The 19,439-nt window shown below is 53.4% G+C and overlaps 1 protein-coding gene across 2 annotated transcripts; it reads right to left on the reverse strand.

Moving 5' to 3' along the window:
- Nucleotides 1-589: 589 nt before the first annotated feature.
- SHOX (SHOX homeobox) lies at nt 590-10,775 on the reverse strand. Of its 2 annotated transcripts, none has more exons than XM_074860947.1 (5): nt 10,502-10,775; nt 6,933-7,141; nt 2,447-2,504; nt 2,268-2,356; nt 590-835 (listed from the first exon to the last, which is right to left on the reverse strand). In XM_074860947.1, the coding sequence occupies exons 1-5, from the start codon at nt 10,773-10,775 to the stop codon at nt 590-592; spliced, it is 876 nt and encodes a 291-aa protein (XP_074717048.1). The 2 variants fall into 2 exon arrangements, with proteins under 2 accessions (XP_074717048.1, XP_074717047.1); XM_074860946.1 differs by having other exon boundaries at nt 590-861; nt 2,258-2,356.
- Between the last annotated feature and the right edge of the window lie 8,664 nt (nt 10,776-19,439).

Here is a 19,439-nt window from a genome sequence, read left to right on the forward strand (position 1 = left end):
AGATCGTTTCCTTTCTTTTTTTTTTTTTCTCCTTTTTCTGTGTGTGTGTGGTTTTTTTTAACTTTCCTTTCTCTCTCCTCCCACCTACTTTATCCTCCGCGGAGTCTCTGACTCGTGGGTGCGTGTTTGCTGCGCGGGGGTGGGTGTGAGTGTGTGTGCCCGCCCGTGTGCTCGCCCTCGCCCCGCGGCGGGCGGAGAGTCCCCACCGCGCCACACAGCGCCACCGGCCGCCGGGACCACCCCCCTCTTCGCCCGGCTCCCCCGGCCGCCGAGTCCCTGGGGGCGAGATGGCGAGGATAAGCGGCGGGAGGAGGGCTGCCGCCGGGCGCTCGCAGACCTTGGGAAAGGGGAAAGAAATTTAAAAAACAACCAAAACAAAAACAAAACGCCCCCCAAAAAAGAAGTAACAAAAAGAAGAGAAGGCGGCAGAGCAGCCCGGAGCGCCGGAGGGGAGGAGGAGGAGGAGGAAGGGGGGTGGTGCGGGGCAGAGCGGCGGTCCGTGCGGGTCACCCACACGCCCGCCCGCCGCGGGCACCCGGGGAGGGGTGTGGCGGGGAGAGGTGGGGTGGGGGGGCTCGTCCGAAGCGTGTCAGAGCCCCAGGGCCTCGGCGTGCTTCCGGGCCTTCAGCCGCAGGTCGGCGATGCTGGAGTTCTTGCTGTTGCTCTTGGCGGCGGCGGCCACCACGGCGGCGGCGGAGGCGGACTCGGCCAGGGAGGCGATGGGCAGCCCGAAGGGCGGCGGCGGGAACATCAGGTAGGGCGCGTGGGCCGCCAGGTGCGGGTGCAGGTGCGGGTGCGCGTGGGCCACGCCCTCCAGCTGCAGCTGCGCCTGGACCTGGGCGGCGGCACGGACGGACGGACGGACAGACAGACGGACACGGCGTCAGAGAGACAGACCCCCCCCCCCCCGCGCCGCCGCGGGACCGGCCGCCTCCCGCCTCCCACCGCCCGCCCTTCCCGGGAGCCCGGCGGCTGAAAGAGCAACTTGTTCGCGGAGCCCCCGCGCGCAGGGGCGGGGCGGGCGCGCCGCGCATCTCCGCGCCGCGCTTCGCCGGGGCACAGAGACACCCTTAACCCCCCTCACGTTTAAAAAAATAAGTAAAATAAAATAAATACGCGGCCCAACGCACGGGCGCCAACAAGCGCTAAATAGCTAATTTTTTTCTTTTTTTTTTTTTTCTTTTTTTTTCCAGGGATGTTTATTTATACCTTGCTAAAAACTCTTTGGCCATGGGTCCCTTATATACCGGGCTGGTGTTTGCTTTGGAGCTTTCTCGACCTACACAAACACGTTGGGTTGACTGAGAGATTTCAGCTCGGGGTAGGTTTGGGGAGGAGTGGGGGAGAGTTTATTTATGTATTTAATTATTTTGGTCCAAATATGTCTTTTAAAAATCAATACAATTAATCTGTCAGCTCCACGTGTCTCCGAGACGGAGAAGGTGGTGGAGGGTCCCTTTGGGCTGGGAAAAATCGATTCCCACATTAATTGACAAAAAAAAAAAAAAGGGGGGGGGGGGGGGAAGTTACAGGCAGCGGGGAGGGGGTGGCTGGAAATGGGACGGAATTTCATGCCCCTCGTCCCGGTTTCCCCCAGCGGCCTCCCCCCGGGCTCCGCTCCTGCCCCGGTCCTGGCTGGCCAGCGCGGCGGGGAGAAGCCTCCCCCCGGCCCGGGCGGCCTCCTCCTCCATCGGAAAAGGTCAGGCCTCCACAGCCCGCCTGAGGAGGAGGGGGGGAGAACGACAGCTCAAGGGTCCGCAGAGTCTTTCCCCCTCACGCTTTCGCCCACCGAGCGGGACACACAGACACCCCCTCCTCCCGCAGCGCCCTCCCGGCGCCGGGCGGGGAGCGAAGCCCCCCGGGCGACTCGGGACCGGGCCGCTCTGTCCCCGCGGGGTGCGGGCGGGCTTGGCCCAGCCGCCCCGGCAAGGCGACGCGCCCCCGGGAGGTCAGCCCGCCTTTGCCACGTCTGCGGGCGGCCCCGGAGGCGTGTGCCAGCCCATCGGACGGCGGCGGGGGGGACCCTTAGCACCGGCGGCGCCTCCCGGGGCGGCGGGACCCCCCGCTCGGCCCCCTCCCCGGGCCCGAGGGACGCTGCGCTCCCGGCAGCCGGGCGGGGGCTCCTTCACGAAGTTTTACAGCCTGTTTTTAATACGTGCCAACTTCTATATAAATGGCACTTGTAAACGTGTCCGGCTTCCTCCGGTGCAAACGAACGGGGGTCGGAGCTTGCCGGGGGAAAGGAAAATAAAACCGGAGCTAACTACCTGTTGGAAAGGCATCCTCAGGGCTCCCATATTCACATAGGGGGCCACTCTGCAGGCGTCTAAATGGCTGGCGGTTCCCAGGATCACACCTGCGGGGAGAGACAGGGCCGGGTGAGCGGCGAAGGCGCCCCGGGGCTCGGCGGCCGCCACCCCCCGACTGGCCGGCACCCCTTACCCACCTTTGTGCATCTGGTTTTCCTGCTTTCGGCACTTTGCTCTCCTGTTCTGGAACCAGACCTGTGGAAAGAAAGAGCAAACAAAAACAAACAAAAAACACAACAAAAATGGAGGTAGACTAGGCAGCTGCTAACAGAGGATTATCTTGGGGGCTTGGGGTGGAGAGGAGAGGCGAGGGACTCCACAACTTTGCCGAGGTCTCTCCTCGGGAGCAGCCGAGGGGGAGAGCTCAGCCCCAGGCGGAGTGAGCCCTTCTCCGTGGGACTGTTTGGGGGGGGATCCTGCTCTTTGGTGGGGTTTCTCAGCGGGAGCTGAACCTCGGCCATCAGACGTGCCCTCGCAGCCGGGGATACCGGGCGCCGCCGCTTGGCACTGAGTCTCCGAGGGCCCCGCGTTCCGCGGGCGGGCAGTGGCGGTCCTTGTGCCACCCGTCCAGAGCGAGGGGCCGCGCCCACGAACACTTAAAATAAGCCCACAGGCGGGCCGGGTGGGACCCTGGCTCCCTTTCCAATCACACCTCAGCAGCCCGGGGACAGCCAGCGTGCGGCAGGTCAGGCTCCGGGGTCTGGCCCCCGAGCGACAGGGCCGTCTGCTCTCTGCTGAGCTGGGCTTGGAAACCGCGAAGACCCCAGAGAAGATGCGAGATACTGAACTTGCACAAAGGGGCTGAATCATTCCCCGCTCCACAAACGTTAAAATAAAACAAAACTCGCTTCTGTAGACTTCTGGACCGACAAAAGCAGCACCTTTGAGGGCTGGGGTGTAAAGAAGGGTTTATGCCCCTACCCGAGAAGTGCCTGTAATCCAATAATCCTGCCCCAATTCTGACTCAAAAACCAGCGCAAACTTGCAGTTGCCGCTGCGCCTCCCCTGTCTCTTTTCCAGAGGCACTTCAGACCGCCGTTACTTTCCCCCTTCCGAGGCGCTTGGTTTAGCAGCTCTCCCCGAAGGGCCGTCAGAGGCACGGACCACCGTGTTTTGCGGACCCTTATCCTTACACCAAAACCTACCGAATACGGACAAACATTGACTTTCACCGCTGATAAAATCTTGTAGCAAAGTAAACACCTACAACCTTTGATGTTCTTGCACTTGCCAAGAGATCATACGGTTAATTAATACTAACTGCACTTCCTACATCAAATTTTCCCTTCAAGCTTTCTTCAATTGCCTTAATGATGGTCATTTACAACGGAGTAATTAGTGCAAAGAAAGGCTTCCAAAGGCATTAATTACCTCGGGTACCTCAGTGATTTTCTTAAGTAGGAATTGGCCTTCTTTGACTCGGAGCACAGGTTTTCCTGCCTGGGGTGGCCGGGGAGGGAGCGCGCAGCGGGCGGGCGGCTGCGGGGACGGAGCGACCGACGGAGCGACCGACGGAGCGCTCCCGCTCCCCGCCGGCTGGGCGCTAGCGCAGCCCCCCCGCGGTACCCGGGCACCGCTGCTGCCCCGCTGCCCTGAAACGCGCAGCACGGCACAAGCCTGTTCTTCCCTACAAGCAACACGCAAATATTAACAACGTGCAACGCTTCTCCTTTTAACCGGGCCGTCAGGGATTCATATATATATATATTTTTAAATACAAGCATGCAAAATATCATCGTGCTGTAGCGACAATAACACGTCTTTTTACGGTTGTAAATCCTTGCAGGAAATCTCCTTGTGTGTGTTCCCCACGCCCGCCCCCCCCCCCCCCCCCCCCCCCCCAAGGAGTATAAATTGTCAGGAGGAATTTAAGCAGCGTTTAAACAACTTCTCTTGCAAATCAGAACATCTTTCAAACAGAAATTATATTTAAATCTGGAAAACGAAGTGCCCTTTCCCTTTAGCTACGAAAAAATAAGGTTATGAGGAATAAAAGTGATGAATTAGCCACTGCGTTAAGCGATAATAAATCAGGCTTGGTGTGATTCACGATCAATTCCAATTAGTCATGAATATGCTAAGTAAAGCACAGTACACTGTTTTAGACAGTTATTTCTTCATTAAGGATCACTCAGTGATTTCTTTCACAAATGCTCTAATCTGATTTCCTTTTGATTTCCATTAGAGACAGTGAATAATGACATTTAATTTAGCCCTGCACCATAAACCCAAAGATATTTGTTGTAATTGAATTACTGCCTGCTCCTCACTATGGTCTCATAACTTTCAATTATAACCCTGACAGCTGGGTGATATGAGTTTCCAGTACAACACTAAAAATAAAAGGTTAATAAGGACTAGCTACCATAGGAGCTTCAATTTATTTACAGCAAATTTCCACACTAAATTGAAACTATATCCTTTAACAGCAAGGGACAAAGCGGTTCAGATAGGAATTAGAGAACAATTCTGAAAGTATTAAAAAAACCCACCTTTCTCTTTTCCCCCTTCTCCTCCCTTTTTTCCATTTCTATTTATTGATGGATATCAAGCTCTCTGCTTATTTTCTAATTAATTATCCATTTCTCCTCTTTTCCCTCTTGATATTTCTTTTACTTGTAGTTTTATTTTCATCCGTGCAAACCTCTTTTGTAAAATGATTAAATTTATTAATTTTTTTTAATCTCTCTCATAATCTCCGCCTGAATCAGTATCCTCTTTTTTTTTTCTTTTTTTCTTTTTTTTTTTTTTTGGGGGGGGGGGGTGTGCTGTTTTAAGATCTGTAAGCACTTGAAGCACCAATTTTCCTGTAACTATGAACATCCTGTTAAGGTGCTGCTCAGTAATAAAGTACTTGAAAGAAAGAGTGCAGAATTCAATTACAAGTAATTTATTTTTATAGAAACAGTACATCAAGGCCTTGGAAAGATATTACAGAGCCCAAGTAAGAAGATCTGGGAAGATGACATAAGAGTTGATGTCCCCTTCAGCAAAAGTTTAATCTTTTCATTAATTTATATGGTGTGGTTAGATCAATCTTCCAGGAGAAAGTAGGCCAACAGCACTCTGAACCCCTCCAATATCCCCTGCAAGCCGCCCTTCCTAGGGCATGTGCCTGGCCCTATCTCTCACCCAGTTCGGTTTATACCGAGAGAGACAGGAGCTGAGGGGAGAAAAGAGCCTTTAAAAAACAAAAAAAAAAAAAAAAACAACAAACAAAACAAAACAAAAAACCCCCCAACAAACCCACAAAAAAACAGAAACAAACCAAAACAAAAAAGAAAAGAGCCTAGCTAGTCTATTCGTTTCGGGAAATGCCTCCAAGAGGCAGTTGTTTAAAACGAGATAGTCGCTTACTCAGGCAAAGCCCTACTGAGCCGGTCCCGGGGAGCGGGACCCCGCCGGTTGGCTTTCCCTGGTGGGTTGAGTTTAAGGAGGGGGACAAGCCGACCCCTCTCCCCACTCCAGCTCGGAGCTGTATTTCTTGCCCTCCCGCTGTGTTCTGGGGGTGAGAGGAGCCACGGAGGCGTCCACCTGTGCCCACACAGCCACACCCGCACCTATATGTACCCACGCGCACACATGTATAGGCGGATATACATATGCATGCGCATCTCTCATCTCCAGGGTACGAAGGCGTTTTGTTGGGTGGAGGGGTTGGCCTGGTGACTTTCTCTTCTTGGGTTTTGGTTTTGATTGGGTCTGTTAGGCCAAGCACAGAGTTATAACCCAAGAAGGGATTTCCTCCAGGTTTCTCCTGCTCTAGGCCTGCTCAGAGAGCCACAGGTCGATCTTACTAATTATTTCTAGGTTTGGGTTGGGTTTTTTTTTTAATACGACATCTGTTTTGGGGAGGCATTCCCTAGGCATTTAAGGGGGGTGGGGTGGGGTGTATTTTTCCCCTGCATCAAACCGAAAACCGAATTTTCAAATAATCAATATGGAGCCACCCAAGCAGACGGCTCTGATGGCCCCAAGAACTACAGCGGCGCGGACCTATTTTCAAGGTTTCGAAGGCTAATTGGTATTTAGCTGTATCTGAAGCGGGATGGGCGGCTCGGGGGGAGACTCCACCAGATGGGGTGCCATGCATTCATACGCTTGCTGCGCGGGCACCTTTCCCCCGGCTCTGGCTAATCCCGTCCCTCAGCACCCAAACCGTCTAGCCTTATTCACGGCGATTGTTTTCTGGGCTTTTTTTTCCCATAACGGCCCCATAAAAGAAGGAGGGGGAAGAAAATGAGGATTAAGAGAGGGCTAATGGCACCTTTGCAAGGAAAAATACAATATTTTTTTAAAAATAGCGAGTTGCTCGGTTATTAGAGACTTGTCAACAGTATCACCACACCACCCCCACCCCCACCCAAAAAAGAAAACAAACAAACAAACAAACAAAAAAACCAAACCACCTTCCTATGAAATGCAAGGCACGGGCAGATATTCCCAGAGCAGAATTAGTGTTTGGCAGGACAGGTAGAGCGGAGTTGCAAACAGCTTCCCCATCACACGTGTCGTCTCTGCCTTCACCTCCCCGATTTGGATGAAACGGGGCACTGTGCTAGGATCCGCTGGCAGTTAGGAAGTGAGGTGAGGACGTTTCCAGGAACAGAGCCTTTCTCTTACCTGAACCCTAGCTTCAGACAGTCCCAGCCTCTGGCTTAGTTCCTCCCTCATGAAGGCATCCGGATAGTGAGTCTCATCAAAAAGTCTTTCCAGCTCATTCAGCTGCTCTAGTGTGAAATTGGTTCTGCTTCTCCTTTGTTTGAGCTTGGTCTGCCCATCTTCATCTTCTGACTTCACATCTTCCCTCTTCTCTTTGCACTCGTAGATCCCTGCCGGGAGGGGGAAGGGGAAAACGACACTAAGCCCCCCCTCGCACCTCACCGAAGTTTCTCTCCGCAGCACACGGGGGTCTCCCCCCTCCCTTCTTTTCCTCCCCAAACTCAGCGCAACCTGTGGGGGCAACCGGCGGGCGGGAGGGGGGTCCCCGGGCCGGCCTCGGCAGGCCGGAGGGGCGAGCGGGGCTGGGACCGGGCCGGGCCGGGGGGCACCGGCTCGGGCTGAGCCCCGCTGCCAGCTCCGGGCCGAGGGAAGGAGAGGGAAGGAGGGAGTCGCGCTGCCTTGCCTGGCCGATGCCCCACCAGAAAAAAATATATCCATCAATATAATTTTATTTTCTTTGCAGGGCGAGGAGGAAGCCGTGCCGCCGGTTGGCACGGGCAGTTCGGGGAAGGGGCTGGGGGGGAAACCGCCGGCCCTCCGATACCTCCAGGCGTGGGGAAGAGGCGGGGGAAGGGGGTTTCTCCCTTGCCGTTTTCTCGCGAAGTAAAGAGGGTTATGCAAGAAGCTCCCCACCGCTGTCATGGTGAAGCCACGGTGAAAATATTTGCCTCGTAAAAGAAACTTTCCATGGGCCTGAGACCGAGACGCCTGTCCTTCTCCCCCTTATCACCCCTCCTTTCCCCAAAATACCTGCCGGCGGGTGGAAACCCCCGGGGTGGCGGGCCTGCACGGCCCAGCGCGGGGCACCGGACTCAGGGACCGTGTGTGCCCCCCAGCCCCTCCAAAGCAGTGAACACACACCCACTGCCCTCCCCAGCCCTCATGGAGCCCCAGAGGCCTCGGGGCGAGCTTGTCCCGGGCGGAGGGCTGCGGAGGCAGCGGGGGAAAACAGTTATCCTTTTTTTGTATTGGTTGGGGGGAGGGAGAGAATTTTTTTTTGCTTTGGCAAATTATCTTTCTTTCCTCCTTTTTCCTTTTTTTTTTTTTTTTTTCCCCCCGTTTTCCTTAATGCTAGGCAGCCTAAAGCACCGGTCCTCTTTTAAAACGAAAAGAGGAGAGGTGCTGGAGCAGGGGACACCTCTGGACACTGAACCGGTTCCCCGGGCCCCTCTGCCCGCCCGGGCCCCCCCCGCCGGGGCGCGCATCCAGGGCGGGCACCAGCAGAGTCCCAGGACCCAGCCCGCTCCGGCTGCCTCCTTTGTCCTGCTTCACCTTCTGGGCGGTGTGGGGCTGGGGGTGAAAGCCACATCTGCAGATGATCCCGAATTAAATCCTTTTCCCTCACCAAAGAAACACGGATTTTATATACGTACATATGTACGTATGTATACACACACACACACAAATGTGCACATGCACATATATATTAACCTATATACATACTTATGGGTATCCCAAAATGCAAATGACTAACTGCAAATCGTAAGTTAATTGAACGTAATAAAAAGTCCTGAACTGCATCTGTGCCCAAGCAAGGCGGGGACCCAAGCCGAAGCGCTCGTTTTTCACTTCCGAAATGAAAACTGTCCCTGGCCCGTTATCGCTCCTCCGGGCTCCCCGGCTCCGGCTCCGGGCTGGATATCGGCTGCCTAAAACTTTGGGAAGGGTCTGGCCTCGGGAGGGGGGTGTTCGCTGGTTGGTTTTAATGGCGTTTTGGTCGCATTTCTGCTGAAATGCGTGAAAAGACGAGGGTGCTAACCCAGCAAATGCCTAGGGAAAATTAGGCGCGTTCAAAAGCTCTGTCTCCTTTCGGAGATCCGAGGCTACAGCATGTCCGTGATAGGTATGAAATATTAACTAGCATATCGGTGGGACTGAAATCACACGCCGGAATCAGTTGAAATTAGACTGAAACCTGGCATGAATTTAAACTGTCACAAGCATCTCAGCTCTTTCCAACTCCTCCCTTCCATCCCCACCCCCAGCCCCTCTCCATAGATTAGATTAGCTAAACATACAAGCCAGAATTTCGATACACAGGGAAAAAGGGGAATAGTAAAGATATACTTTTTTTCGTTCGTTCGCATTATAGTATTTTTTTAGATGTTTTTTTCCTGAAGCATGCCCTGCTTTCATTTTTTTAAAACCATCTCCTGAGCGAATGATTCCTCTAAACTGAACCCTCTCGTTTTGCGATTTCTCGACCAGAGAAGGAAAATCAGCAGTGCTGAGTAGTATTGGCTTGTGCAGAAATACGGGTACACGAATATGTGATTATACCCGGTCCTTCTGTTTGGGGAGGGGGTGGAAGAGAGGAGGATATTAAATACGCGTTTGGGCTGTAAATTAAATTGCCTTTCGCCCAATGTTATATTAAACAAGATCAAACAGTAGGAAACAGCTGAAAGACTGGTTGTTGTTCCCCAACCTATTAACCGGTTTTTATTACCCCAAGCTAGCCAGTAGCTCCCCAGGCAGGTCCACCTGTCTAACTTGCCTAGAGACACTTTCTCAACTTTCTAATCCCCCCGCCCTTTTTATTTTCTCCTTCCCCTGCGAGCCTGTGCGGGAGTTTTAGCTCGCTTGGTTCAAAAATTATTTTTAATTTGAATTTCTTTCCGCTGAAAGAAGGAACGGCTGTTTCCCTCCTCGGCCGGCGGTCCCCGCACCCCGGGGGGAGGCGGTGCTGCCCTGGCCCAGGTGACAAGGGCGGGCGGGGGACCGGGGGGCCAGGCGGCAGGACCGGCCGGTGCCTCTCTCCGCAGGGATGCTCCGTTTCACCCGGGCCCGGGCAGCTCCCCCACAGCCACGCTCCTCTCCTCCTCCTCCTCCTCGCCGGCCGCAGCCTCTGGCTAGGACAGGCTGACGGACACAAAATGCCCAGGGAGAGCCCCCTCCACATTCAGCTTTCTCCCAGAAGAAGCAGCAGCATCCTGACGGCCCGGAAGCAGGAAGAACAGGTCTCCCAAGGCAATAAAACTCCCCGGACAAGGTTTCCTCGTACAAAAATACCCAGATAGACAAAAATGTCTGACGTCCTGCGCTGCCCCCTTCCCCCGGGCGAGTGAACACCTAAAACACCGGATCGATTTCGGATGCGAACGGGGGCTGGCGGGTCAGGGCGCGGGGTGGGGGGTGGGGACACACACACACACACACACACACACCGCACACACACACACGACACCGAAGTTGCGACTTATTTTTCACGGCTCCGCTCACGTTATGCATGCGGGCATGTGCGTTTCTAAACGTATGTTCCCGCCGCTGCGGGAGGGAGGCGGCCGGAGGAGGGAGGCAGGGTGCGGGAGGCGAGCCCGCTCGCCCCGCCGGGGCCCCCGGGGCCGGGGCCGGGGCCGGGGCGGCGGCGGCCCGGTCGCCCCCGCTGCGGAGCGCCGGGGGCGACGGGAGCCGGGGCCGGGGCAGCCGGCAAGGGGCGCGGGGCGGAGGGCGCCCAGCCCCGCTCTTACCTTCCGCCGTCCTGCCCGTGCTGAACTCCTTCAGTTTGTCCTTGTCGCTCTCTACGTGGTCTTTGAAAAGATGCACCGGGCAATGGTTGCTGCTCTCGGTCATGTCCTGCAGGTTAGAGTCAGAGTTTCCAAGCTCCCTAGAGCGAGCCAACCCACTCTCCAAAACTTCCCTGTACGTGATCGTCTCCTTCTTGTTGCTGCTGCCACTGCCGCTGCTGCTCTCTTTGCTTTTCTGGTCGAAAGATTTGGATACAAAAGCCGTAAGTTCTTCCATGGCTGCCCGGTGATCTTATCCACAGAGATCCACTTGTTTTCAGTCGGAGATGTGGCCGTCCTCCGCACGCTGTTTTTGCACGTAGAAGATGGGCTGTATAGGGTTAGATCACTCCTGCTGTTATTTATGCCTTTCAATTTGAGATCACACTATTTATACATGGCTACCTCAGCCCAACCCCCAGCTCTCCCTGTCTCCAGCAATTACTGACTGCTCCATAGTCGCAGGCGGACTCCTAGCAGCTATCTCCCCCACCTCAGTCCAGCAATTGGCTTTCTTTTCATTTCATCACTCTTTGGCATCTTTGCACCTTGATTTAGGGAGGCAAAGAGGCGAAAGCGAAAAAGAGGGGGAGAGAGAGAGGGAGAGAGAGGAATAAAAGGGAGGGGGGGAAGAGGCAAACACGAAAATAGGTATCTGCATTCTGTAAATGGGTTACAGAAATGAAAGTCGAGGAAGACTTAATTGATTGTAAGGACATCCTGTGCGTGGCAACACTGTGAGTAAAAACGGACCTAGCTAATGAAATAACTGTGCTTCTGCAATTAAATGTATCGCTGTCAAGAGGAAAAGAAAATGAGTGTTCAATAAAAAAGGTAATGAATAAAAAGCTGGAGATGTGCATTTGTTGCAATCGTTGGAAATTCTGCCTGATTTGCTATTTAGCTAATTTCGCTTAATTAAACGGTCAAAATAATCGGCGAACCAAAAATGCTGGTTTAAAAGCGTTGCCTGTTCTGGCGGGTGGGTGCGCGGAGGGGGACGCGTGTTGCAGTGAAACAAGTGGCGAGGTGTCTCGGAGACCCGTGTCGGTGTGCTCGGAGGGTTTGGAGGGGGGTGTCTGGCTGGGGGGGGGGGGTGGGGGGGTGGGGTGGTGGTGTATCCAGAGGTAGGGGGGCTCTCCAGGTGCGTGTAAACATTGTAAGATCTGTTTTCTTGTTTACTATTATTATGTCGTCTGAAGATACTGTTGGGGGAAATTAAAATCTAAAATGTTTCTTTGGGTGTAGAGCTATCCTGCTGCGTGCAGCAGAGGGGTAATTTGTTAACACGAGAGTTTGTACACGACAAATAGCGCATTAAGTCGGGTTTTTTTTTGTTGTTTTGTTGTTTGTTTTTTTTTTTTTCCTTCTTTCAACGAAACATATCCTGCCGGATTTAAGATAGGACCGGCAATAATTTTCCCATCTTGTTCTTAGTAGGTTGCTGTTATTTTTGTTGTACTCCCGGAATAATTATTATTCTATGCGCTTGAATAGCTGCCTGAAATTCATCTCCAGATTACAGCGCCGGCATTTCTAGCGCCTCTCCGCACCGTTTGATCCTCACGCGGAGCCGACTTTCCAGCTATTTATTTCTATCTCCTCGGGCTTTTACGCGAAGGGTTATTTGGTATTTGGAGGAATTTTGCCTTCTGGTCGTTTGTCTTTTTACGTCCTTCTCATTCCCTCGCCTCGAGTTTGAGATAATCAGAGCCCGTCGTCACGCCACCCCCTGCTCTGAATCGCAACCCAAGGAGGCTCCTTGCTGGAGCAAAGGGCCATTGTTTCTTTTCCGGGGGAGCGTGGGACCGCTCTGAAAATTAGCAGGACGTTAAAACACTAAAAATACGTTTAATTAATCCAAAGGTGCCCCCAGCACCAGAGTTAACACCTCCACAGGAGGAGGGGAAAAAATAATAATCGAGGAAGCAATTAATAAAGGGCTTTAAAAAAAAAATCAATCTCCCCCTGTGCGAATTTAAAATGATTATCTAGGGGACAAGGATTGATCATTTGATCTCGGCACTGCGGATATCCCTGACATTTATTATATTGTGGTGTCTCGGTGGCATCCTTCCTCCAGAGTTCATTTAACAAGCGAGGGAGCCGAGGAAGCCTTACAACTTAACAAACAGGTCTTGTCATCGCAAACGCCAATCATATCCGAGGCTCTAATGTATATCACACAGCACCACATAAATAATAAAGGCAAACGATAGACGTGGAAGTAACGTATGGCTAAGAAAAGATCCCGGCACGACACGCTGCTTGTGCCTCTCTCACGCCGTCCGCGTGTGGAAGGGCTCATGGTGGGTTGTTGCACACGCTGGTGGCGCGGTGCGAGGGTGCCACGGACACACGTACACGCGGGGACACGGGCGACCGCTCCCGCGGGGAAGAGGCTCCGCGGGGCTGCGCCGGGGCCGAGCCGCCGCCGGGGCAACTTTCCCCAGCCCTCGGCTCGCCCGGCACCGGCTCACCACTCCCCCACCCGTGCCCAGCCTCCCTCTGCCTCCCTCGCAGCAAACAGTAAATAAGGATAAATATTTACTGACTCCGTTCCCTGGCCCCGGCGCGGTGCGGTGCGCTTCGGTTTCCCGCAGCTGCCGGAGTTTGCTCCCCATCCTCCGGATCCCCCCCTTTCCTCCCTCTCGCCCCCGTTCCGCTCTCCTCCCCGCCTCCCCCCCTCTGCGCCCAGACCCACGCCTGCAGCCCACGCGGGCGCGGGGTCGCGCTTCTCCCGGCGACCCCCCCGGGCCCCGCCGGGGCTCCTGCCGCCATGGACAGGGGCAAACACGAGCCCCCTAAAGCAGAGGGGAAAAAAAGCCCTGTTGACCTCCCCCTTCCCCATCCCTCCCCGCTTCCCGGCAGCGCGGGGGCGCCCGGTGGGAAAGCCGGTTGCCCCCTCCCCGGCTCCCGCGGGGGCGCAGCTCTGCCCGAGGCAGACACCGGGCGCGCAAATGGCATGGCAATACGCTGCCCACCACCACTCGCCGCCCTCGACGGCAGCGGGGAGGCGGCCGGGGGGGAGCCCTGCAGGCGGGGGGACTTGCCTCAGACTCGCTCCGAAAGCGAAAAGCGAAACAAAGCACCGGAAAGGGAAAGGGGAAAAAAAGGGGGAAATAATTAAAAAAAAAAAAAAAAAAAAAAAAAAGCTGTACAAGTCGCAACCCTCTCCGGGGATCCGGCCGCCGCCCCACGCCGTGGACCCCCGCGGGGGCAGGCGGCGGAGGGCGCGGAGACGCGGGCAGCCCCGCGGGCGCGCACGGCCTCACTGCGCGCCCCGCGCAGCGCGGAGCTTTGCGGGAAATGACGGGCCCGGCCCGGCCCGTCCCAGTGGGGCGGCGGGGAGCGGGGAGAGGCGGGGGATCGCCCCCGGCCCCCCCCCCCCCAGCCCGCGGCCGTGCCCGATTTAGGCAAGGTGCTGCGGGCGTGGGCAAAGGTGGGGGGCACTTCTGACCCCGCGACAAACTTTGGCGGCGGATTCAGAGGGGAATTACGCTTATTGCTGCGCCTAATGACGGGCTGGGGAGGAGGGATGGAGGGAGGGAAGGAGGGAGGGAGGGAGAGAGGGAGGGAGGGAGGGAGGGAAGGAGCTGCCGTCCAAACCCCATTCCCTTGCAGGCACGGAGCTCCCGGGACCCTGTCGCAAAACTACGAAGTGAGCAGCGCCCCTCAGAGCTGTCCCCGGCTCAACTCGGCGCCTCGGGCATCCCTTTGGCGCGGCACAAGGCACCCTGCTCTCCCTGACACCCCCCCCCCCCGCCCCCCAGTCTCTTGCCGGAGCTGCCACCAACGTCGTGCCGAGGGCTCCCCGGCCAGCGCGGTCCCCCGGTTCACCTGCGGGCGCTGCGCCCCCAAATCATCCTCCTCCTCCCTCCCCACCGCCCCGGGGCACCGGGCCGGAGTCCTGCACCCTGCTGGGCGTCGTAACTTGACAAAAGGGGGGTCCTGCGCATTCCACCCCACACCCCCCCCCCCCTCCTTTCTTTCACCTCTCCTCACTTTTCCCACCGCCGGCTCTACGGGGCTCAGTCCCCTCCTCAGATCCGAGTCCCCCGGTACCCGGGAACATCCCGGTACTCGGTGCCGCAGCAGAGTGTTTATTTAGCGTGGTATCAATACTTGTGTTATTTTTTATTCCTCTGTCAAAGGGACCTCTTGACCATTGCGGTTTTTCTCCGAGTTAAACAAGAGGAATAATTATGAATGAGTTTAAGCGTTGCATTAGCTTTAAGCATTTCCAAGGCAAAGTATTGGATTTCATATTTATAAGAGGAATTTACATTTGTACATTGACTCATGGTATGACGTAGGACGAAACCGATTTCCTCCCTCCCCCCGTTTCAGTCCATTTTGGTCGAAATGGGGCAAACAGAAAAATCATCGTTTTAATCCACGCTTTAATAAGCGCTGACCCGAAGAGCAAGATTTTGTTGAGTAGATAACTGAGTCCCCTCTCTCCATCTCCCTCCCTCCCTCCCTCCCTCTCTCTCGTGATTAATTCAGAGACTGTAATCATGGACATTGTACATCAAACCTTTCTGCTCACGCTACAGACTCCTGCAGATTTTTATTGGTTTACATGAAAGCGAGTAAACATATTTCAGAGGATGCCCTTTCAATCTGGCTCCATTTCCACAGCACATAATTCCAAGGACAATTTGTTTTAATAATAAGAATGGATGCAGTGTTAATGGTTTTCAATTTGTGTTTAAAAAAAACCATTAAATATTTATAAGTATCGATCGAGGGTTTCAGGATTTTACAGACGTCTTAACACATTTCATAGATGGGATTTTTTTTTTTTTTAATTTAGAAACCTGCGTCGTATTCTCTTTTATGCTGTTTATTGATTTAAGCAACATCCGTGTCTCAAGTGAGAGACTAATAGATTTTCATTAAAATAGGCTCTCTTAATCCTGATTGTGAATGGATATGATTGATCCATCCAGCACACTACACATCTATAATATTAATAAAGGACATTATCATGGCAGGACTTGCTTTTCCGTCATCAGGACACTTTTTTTTTTTTTCCCCTCCTTGCAACCTTAAAGATTTATTTGGGAGACGCAAAATGGCCCACAGGAGGGAAACTCATTGGGAATAATACATTTTTATATTAGATTTCTTTTTTTTTGTAGCTTCAGTGGAAAGATTTTTTAAAAAAAAAAAAAAAAACAAAAAACCAACAAAAACAACAACTACAAACCGCTGTGGCAACATATGGTGAAAATTAAACTGTTTCCCCGCAAATCTAATCTTAAAACATTTATGTTGAGTTTTATTTTTAGAAAAACATTTTTAAAGGAGAGGAAAACAATCTTGTATGAAAAGTAAAATAAAGAACATTTGAAAGGCTATAGTTTAAACTAACAATAGCCTACTTCCCCGGCTGAGGCTGCTGGACGGGTATCGTACCTGATGAATATGTTACGGAGCGGTCGGGACAGGAGCGGCTCCAGTAATTAATGGAGTGTGACAGAAATGCTAAGGGCTTAATTGTCTTTATTCCGACTTCTAGCAACGGAACCAAAGGGATACATTAATTCAGTACAAAAACACACAAATGCTCTCCTCTCACCTACACGGAGGCACATGCAAACACACACGCTCACACACACGCACAACGTCTCTTCTCTATCACTATTATTTTTTTTAAAAAGCTGCATCTTTCCAGCAACATTAATTACTCATATATTCATTACAGCGAGCCTAGACCCGTTCAAATCCTCATCTACTTTTACTTCTGTAAAATTAGGCATTCACGTGACGAATTACAATAAGCAATTGCCTTTGTGTGTAATTAATTACAATTTAGTGGGCGAGCATACTGGGCGAGTAGCCTCCTTGATTTCAGTCGCCCTAGATAACTCGAGCAGAATTGGAAGAGTCTATCTGAAAAAACGCCGAAAAAGAGGGAAAAAAAAGTTCCGAGCTGTAAAGTTTGTGCTGATTTTACCAACGCAAAATACACACAGAGAGAATTGTTTGCCTCCTCCAGTAATGTGCGAGGGACGCTGCAATTTTGAACTCTGTAATAATGATTAATAAGTCAAAAGGGCATATTTTTCTTTTATGGTATGCAGCGCTCAAGGGAATATTCCGTGTATGTCTTTAAAACGAAGTAGGAATATTTACACACATGCACAGAGTTAGCAACAGCACCAAAGAAAGAAAAAAACCCACGAATATTTCAGTGAACTATTACATTTTTTCAATTATTTCCCAACGAGTATTTCAATGAACTGTTACATTTTCCCAATTCACAGGGAAGATTTATGGGATTATTAAGATTTCTAGTGGAAATATTATACAGTGGAAGTTTATCGTCTCTCAGGGATTGTACACCATTTGATATCAATTTCCAGATGTTATGATCTTTTTCAGAAAATAATTGAGTATATTAACTTCTTTCCTACAGAAGACTATTTAGGGGGTTATTTATTTATTTATTTATTTACTTATTCTGTTAAGGGCACAGATATCTCTTCCCCCCCGCCCCCCCCCCCCCCCCCTCCTTTTCCCTTAACAGAATGAAATTGTTGAAACATTAGAGCAAACTCAAATCGGGTAACAGTTTAATACTCAAGGGAAGGAATAATTCATTTGCCAGTTTATTACAAGCAGGAGCCCGTGGATTTACCCATAGGTTTAAACAAGAAGGAGGTACAGCCCGAGATGACCCCCCTGCCTATTTCGCTGCCCAAAGCCGTGGGCGAGGGGGGAGGCGCGGTGGCGCTCGGTGGGTGCTGGAGCCCACGCAGGGTGGCGGAGCTGTGCCGGGGGGAGCCTGCGGGCCCCCCCCGCTGACCCGCGCCCCGCCGCAGCGGCGTGAGCTCCCCCGGGACCGCACGGTTAAAGCAAGTCGGAACCCACACGCGTGTTTTGAAAAGGTCTTTTCGAGGTGGCGCTCGCCTCGTCCGGCGGTAGGTCCCCAAGTCCCCGCGGACCTGGGGAGTGCGCACACGCGTGGACACTCGCACACGCACCACACACACACACACACACACACACACAGACGGGTCCGTGCACACTGCCGCGCGCGCGCAAAACCTGCGACCCCCCCCCCCCCATCCTCCGCGATCCGGCGGGGAGCGGCGGGATGTCTCCCCCGCCGCCCCCCCGGCCCAGCCCGGCCAGGGGCTCCGCCGGCCCCGCTGCCGCCGTGTCAGAAGGGGCGGGATGCTGCCCGGCCCGGCGGGGGAGCGGGGCGGGGGGAGGAGAGGGCGGGGGGCGCGTGTTAAACGCAGATTTGAGATTAAGCGCAGATTAAGCGCAGGGCGACCCTCCCCACCCCCCCCCCGTCCCCGTCCCCGGTCCCCACTCGTGCAGGCTGCGGATGGGCGAGGTGTGCCGGCCGGTCCCTGCTGCTGAGCTCTGCCCCGACCCACGGCGGGGGCGGAAATCGGTGGGTGCCGCAGCGGCCGTTCCCCTGAGGAAGGGTTGAGCCGCGTCCCCCCCCGGTCCCCGCTGAGCTGGTCCCGGCCGCGGCCGCCGCCCCCCGCAGTCGCGGCCCTCGACTAGCAGAGACACTCCCCCCCCTCCCGCTCCCCTGCTCCCGGCCGCCGTCGGAAGGGATGGGGCCGGCCGGAGCGAGATTTCACCCCAAAAAGGGATTAAGGGCTGCGGCGGGCTTCAATGCCCTTGCACGGCGAGGTGGGGAGCGAGGGGCCTAACATTTCACAGGTTACCTCGCCTCGCATTTATCGGGGTAGTTAAAAGGAAAAAAAGAGGTGCGGGAGAAGGAGAGAGAAAGAAAATCAACTTTAAGAGACTCCGGGTTTAAATAACAGCCTTTGATATTTTGACAGTACAATGGAAAACACTTAACAGGAGTCAAGTTTTGATGTCTGAGGCTGGCAGCGCCCCCTAAAATTATATTGTCTTGCCTGCTGCTTCAAATTGGACCCAGGACCTTATAACGTCTCTCCAGGTCTTTATCTGCAGCGTTTCTGATTGCAAAACCATAATTGTATCGTTTTACACCAGTCAACTCAGCAAGTGCCAGTGGAATAAAATCCACAAAGTGCACACACATACCAGCTCTCCGGCTAAAGCAGTCTGTTCTTTGCAAGTTGTAAAGGCCTGCAAATTAAATACCAATTACTGGAAGCAATAAAATGTTTTTTATTGCACGAAATCTACTTAAAACAGAAAAGAATAGTTGTTTTATTTTCGGGAGGGGGAGGTGGGGGCACAGCTCATGAAGACATATATTGGCAGAGAAAGATTATATACAGTGCCTGCACAGGGCCACAATGGAGACATTCTACAGCTGGCAGCAGGCAGGGCTTTCCCCCATCTTATACAGAGAAGGGTTATGCAGAGGTGCTTATGATAGGGATTATTGTAGGTGAGACTTGGGGAGGTGGGAAGCCTGGGAACAGTAGCTCTAGGTAGAAGCGAGTGAGTGGTGCAACCAAGTTATACAACAGCAGTCCGATGTGCTTTTAAGCCCCTTGCCAAATGAGGCTCTAAGGGGTCAGGTCGGCGGTGAGAATAACACAGAGTTATGAGGGGGATCTGCAAGGTAGTACAAGAAGCAGTCTGTCCTCTTCTCCTTTCCCTGTCCTCTCTTTCTTCTCCACTTTGGGGAAGAATGGGTTACTGGATTTCTACCTTTAGAGCAGCAGCGTGAAAAGGCTCCTAATTCCCTGCTATACTCTTTCCAGCCCCCTCAGTGGGGTAGCCACTGGGAGGCAGACTAGGGGGGTGCAGCCAGCAGTGTTCCCTGGGGTACCAGCCCCACAGCAAGGCTTCTGTCCCCCCAGAAACATCTTCAACTTTCTACAGAGCGAAACAACATCAGCAAGACCACCAGCGGAAGGGATGTATACCTGGATGAGACACCCTTGTCTTTGCCTGAGCTCAGCTGCCCTTCACCGTGACACAGCAC

Source organism: Strix uralensis, chromosome 2 (assembly GCF_047716275.1).
Source record: "Strix uralensis isolate ZFMK-TIS-50842 chromosome 2, bStrUra1, whole genome shotgun sequence".
NCBI lineage: Eukaryota > Metazoa > Chordata > Aves > Strigiformes > Strigidae > Strix > Strix uralensis.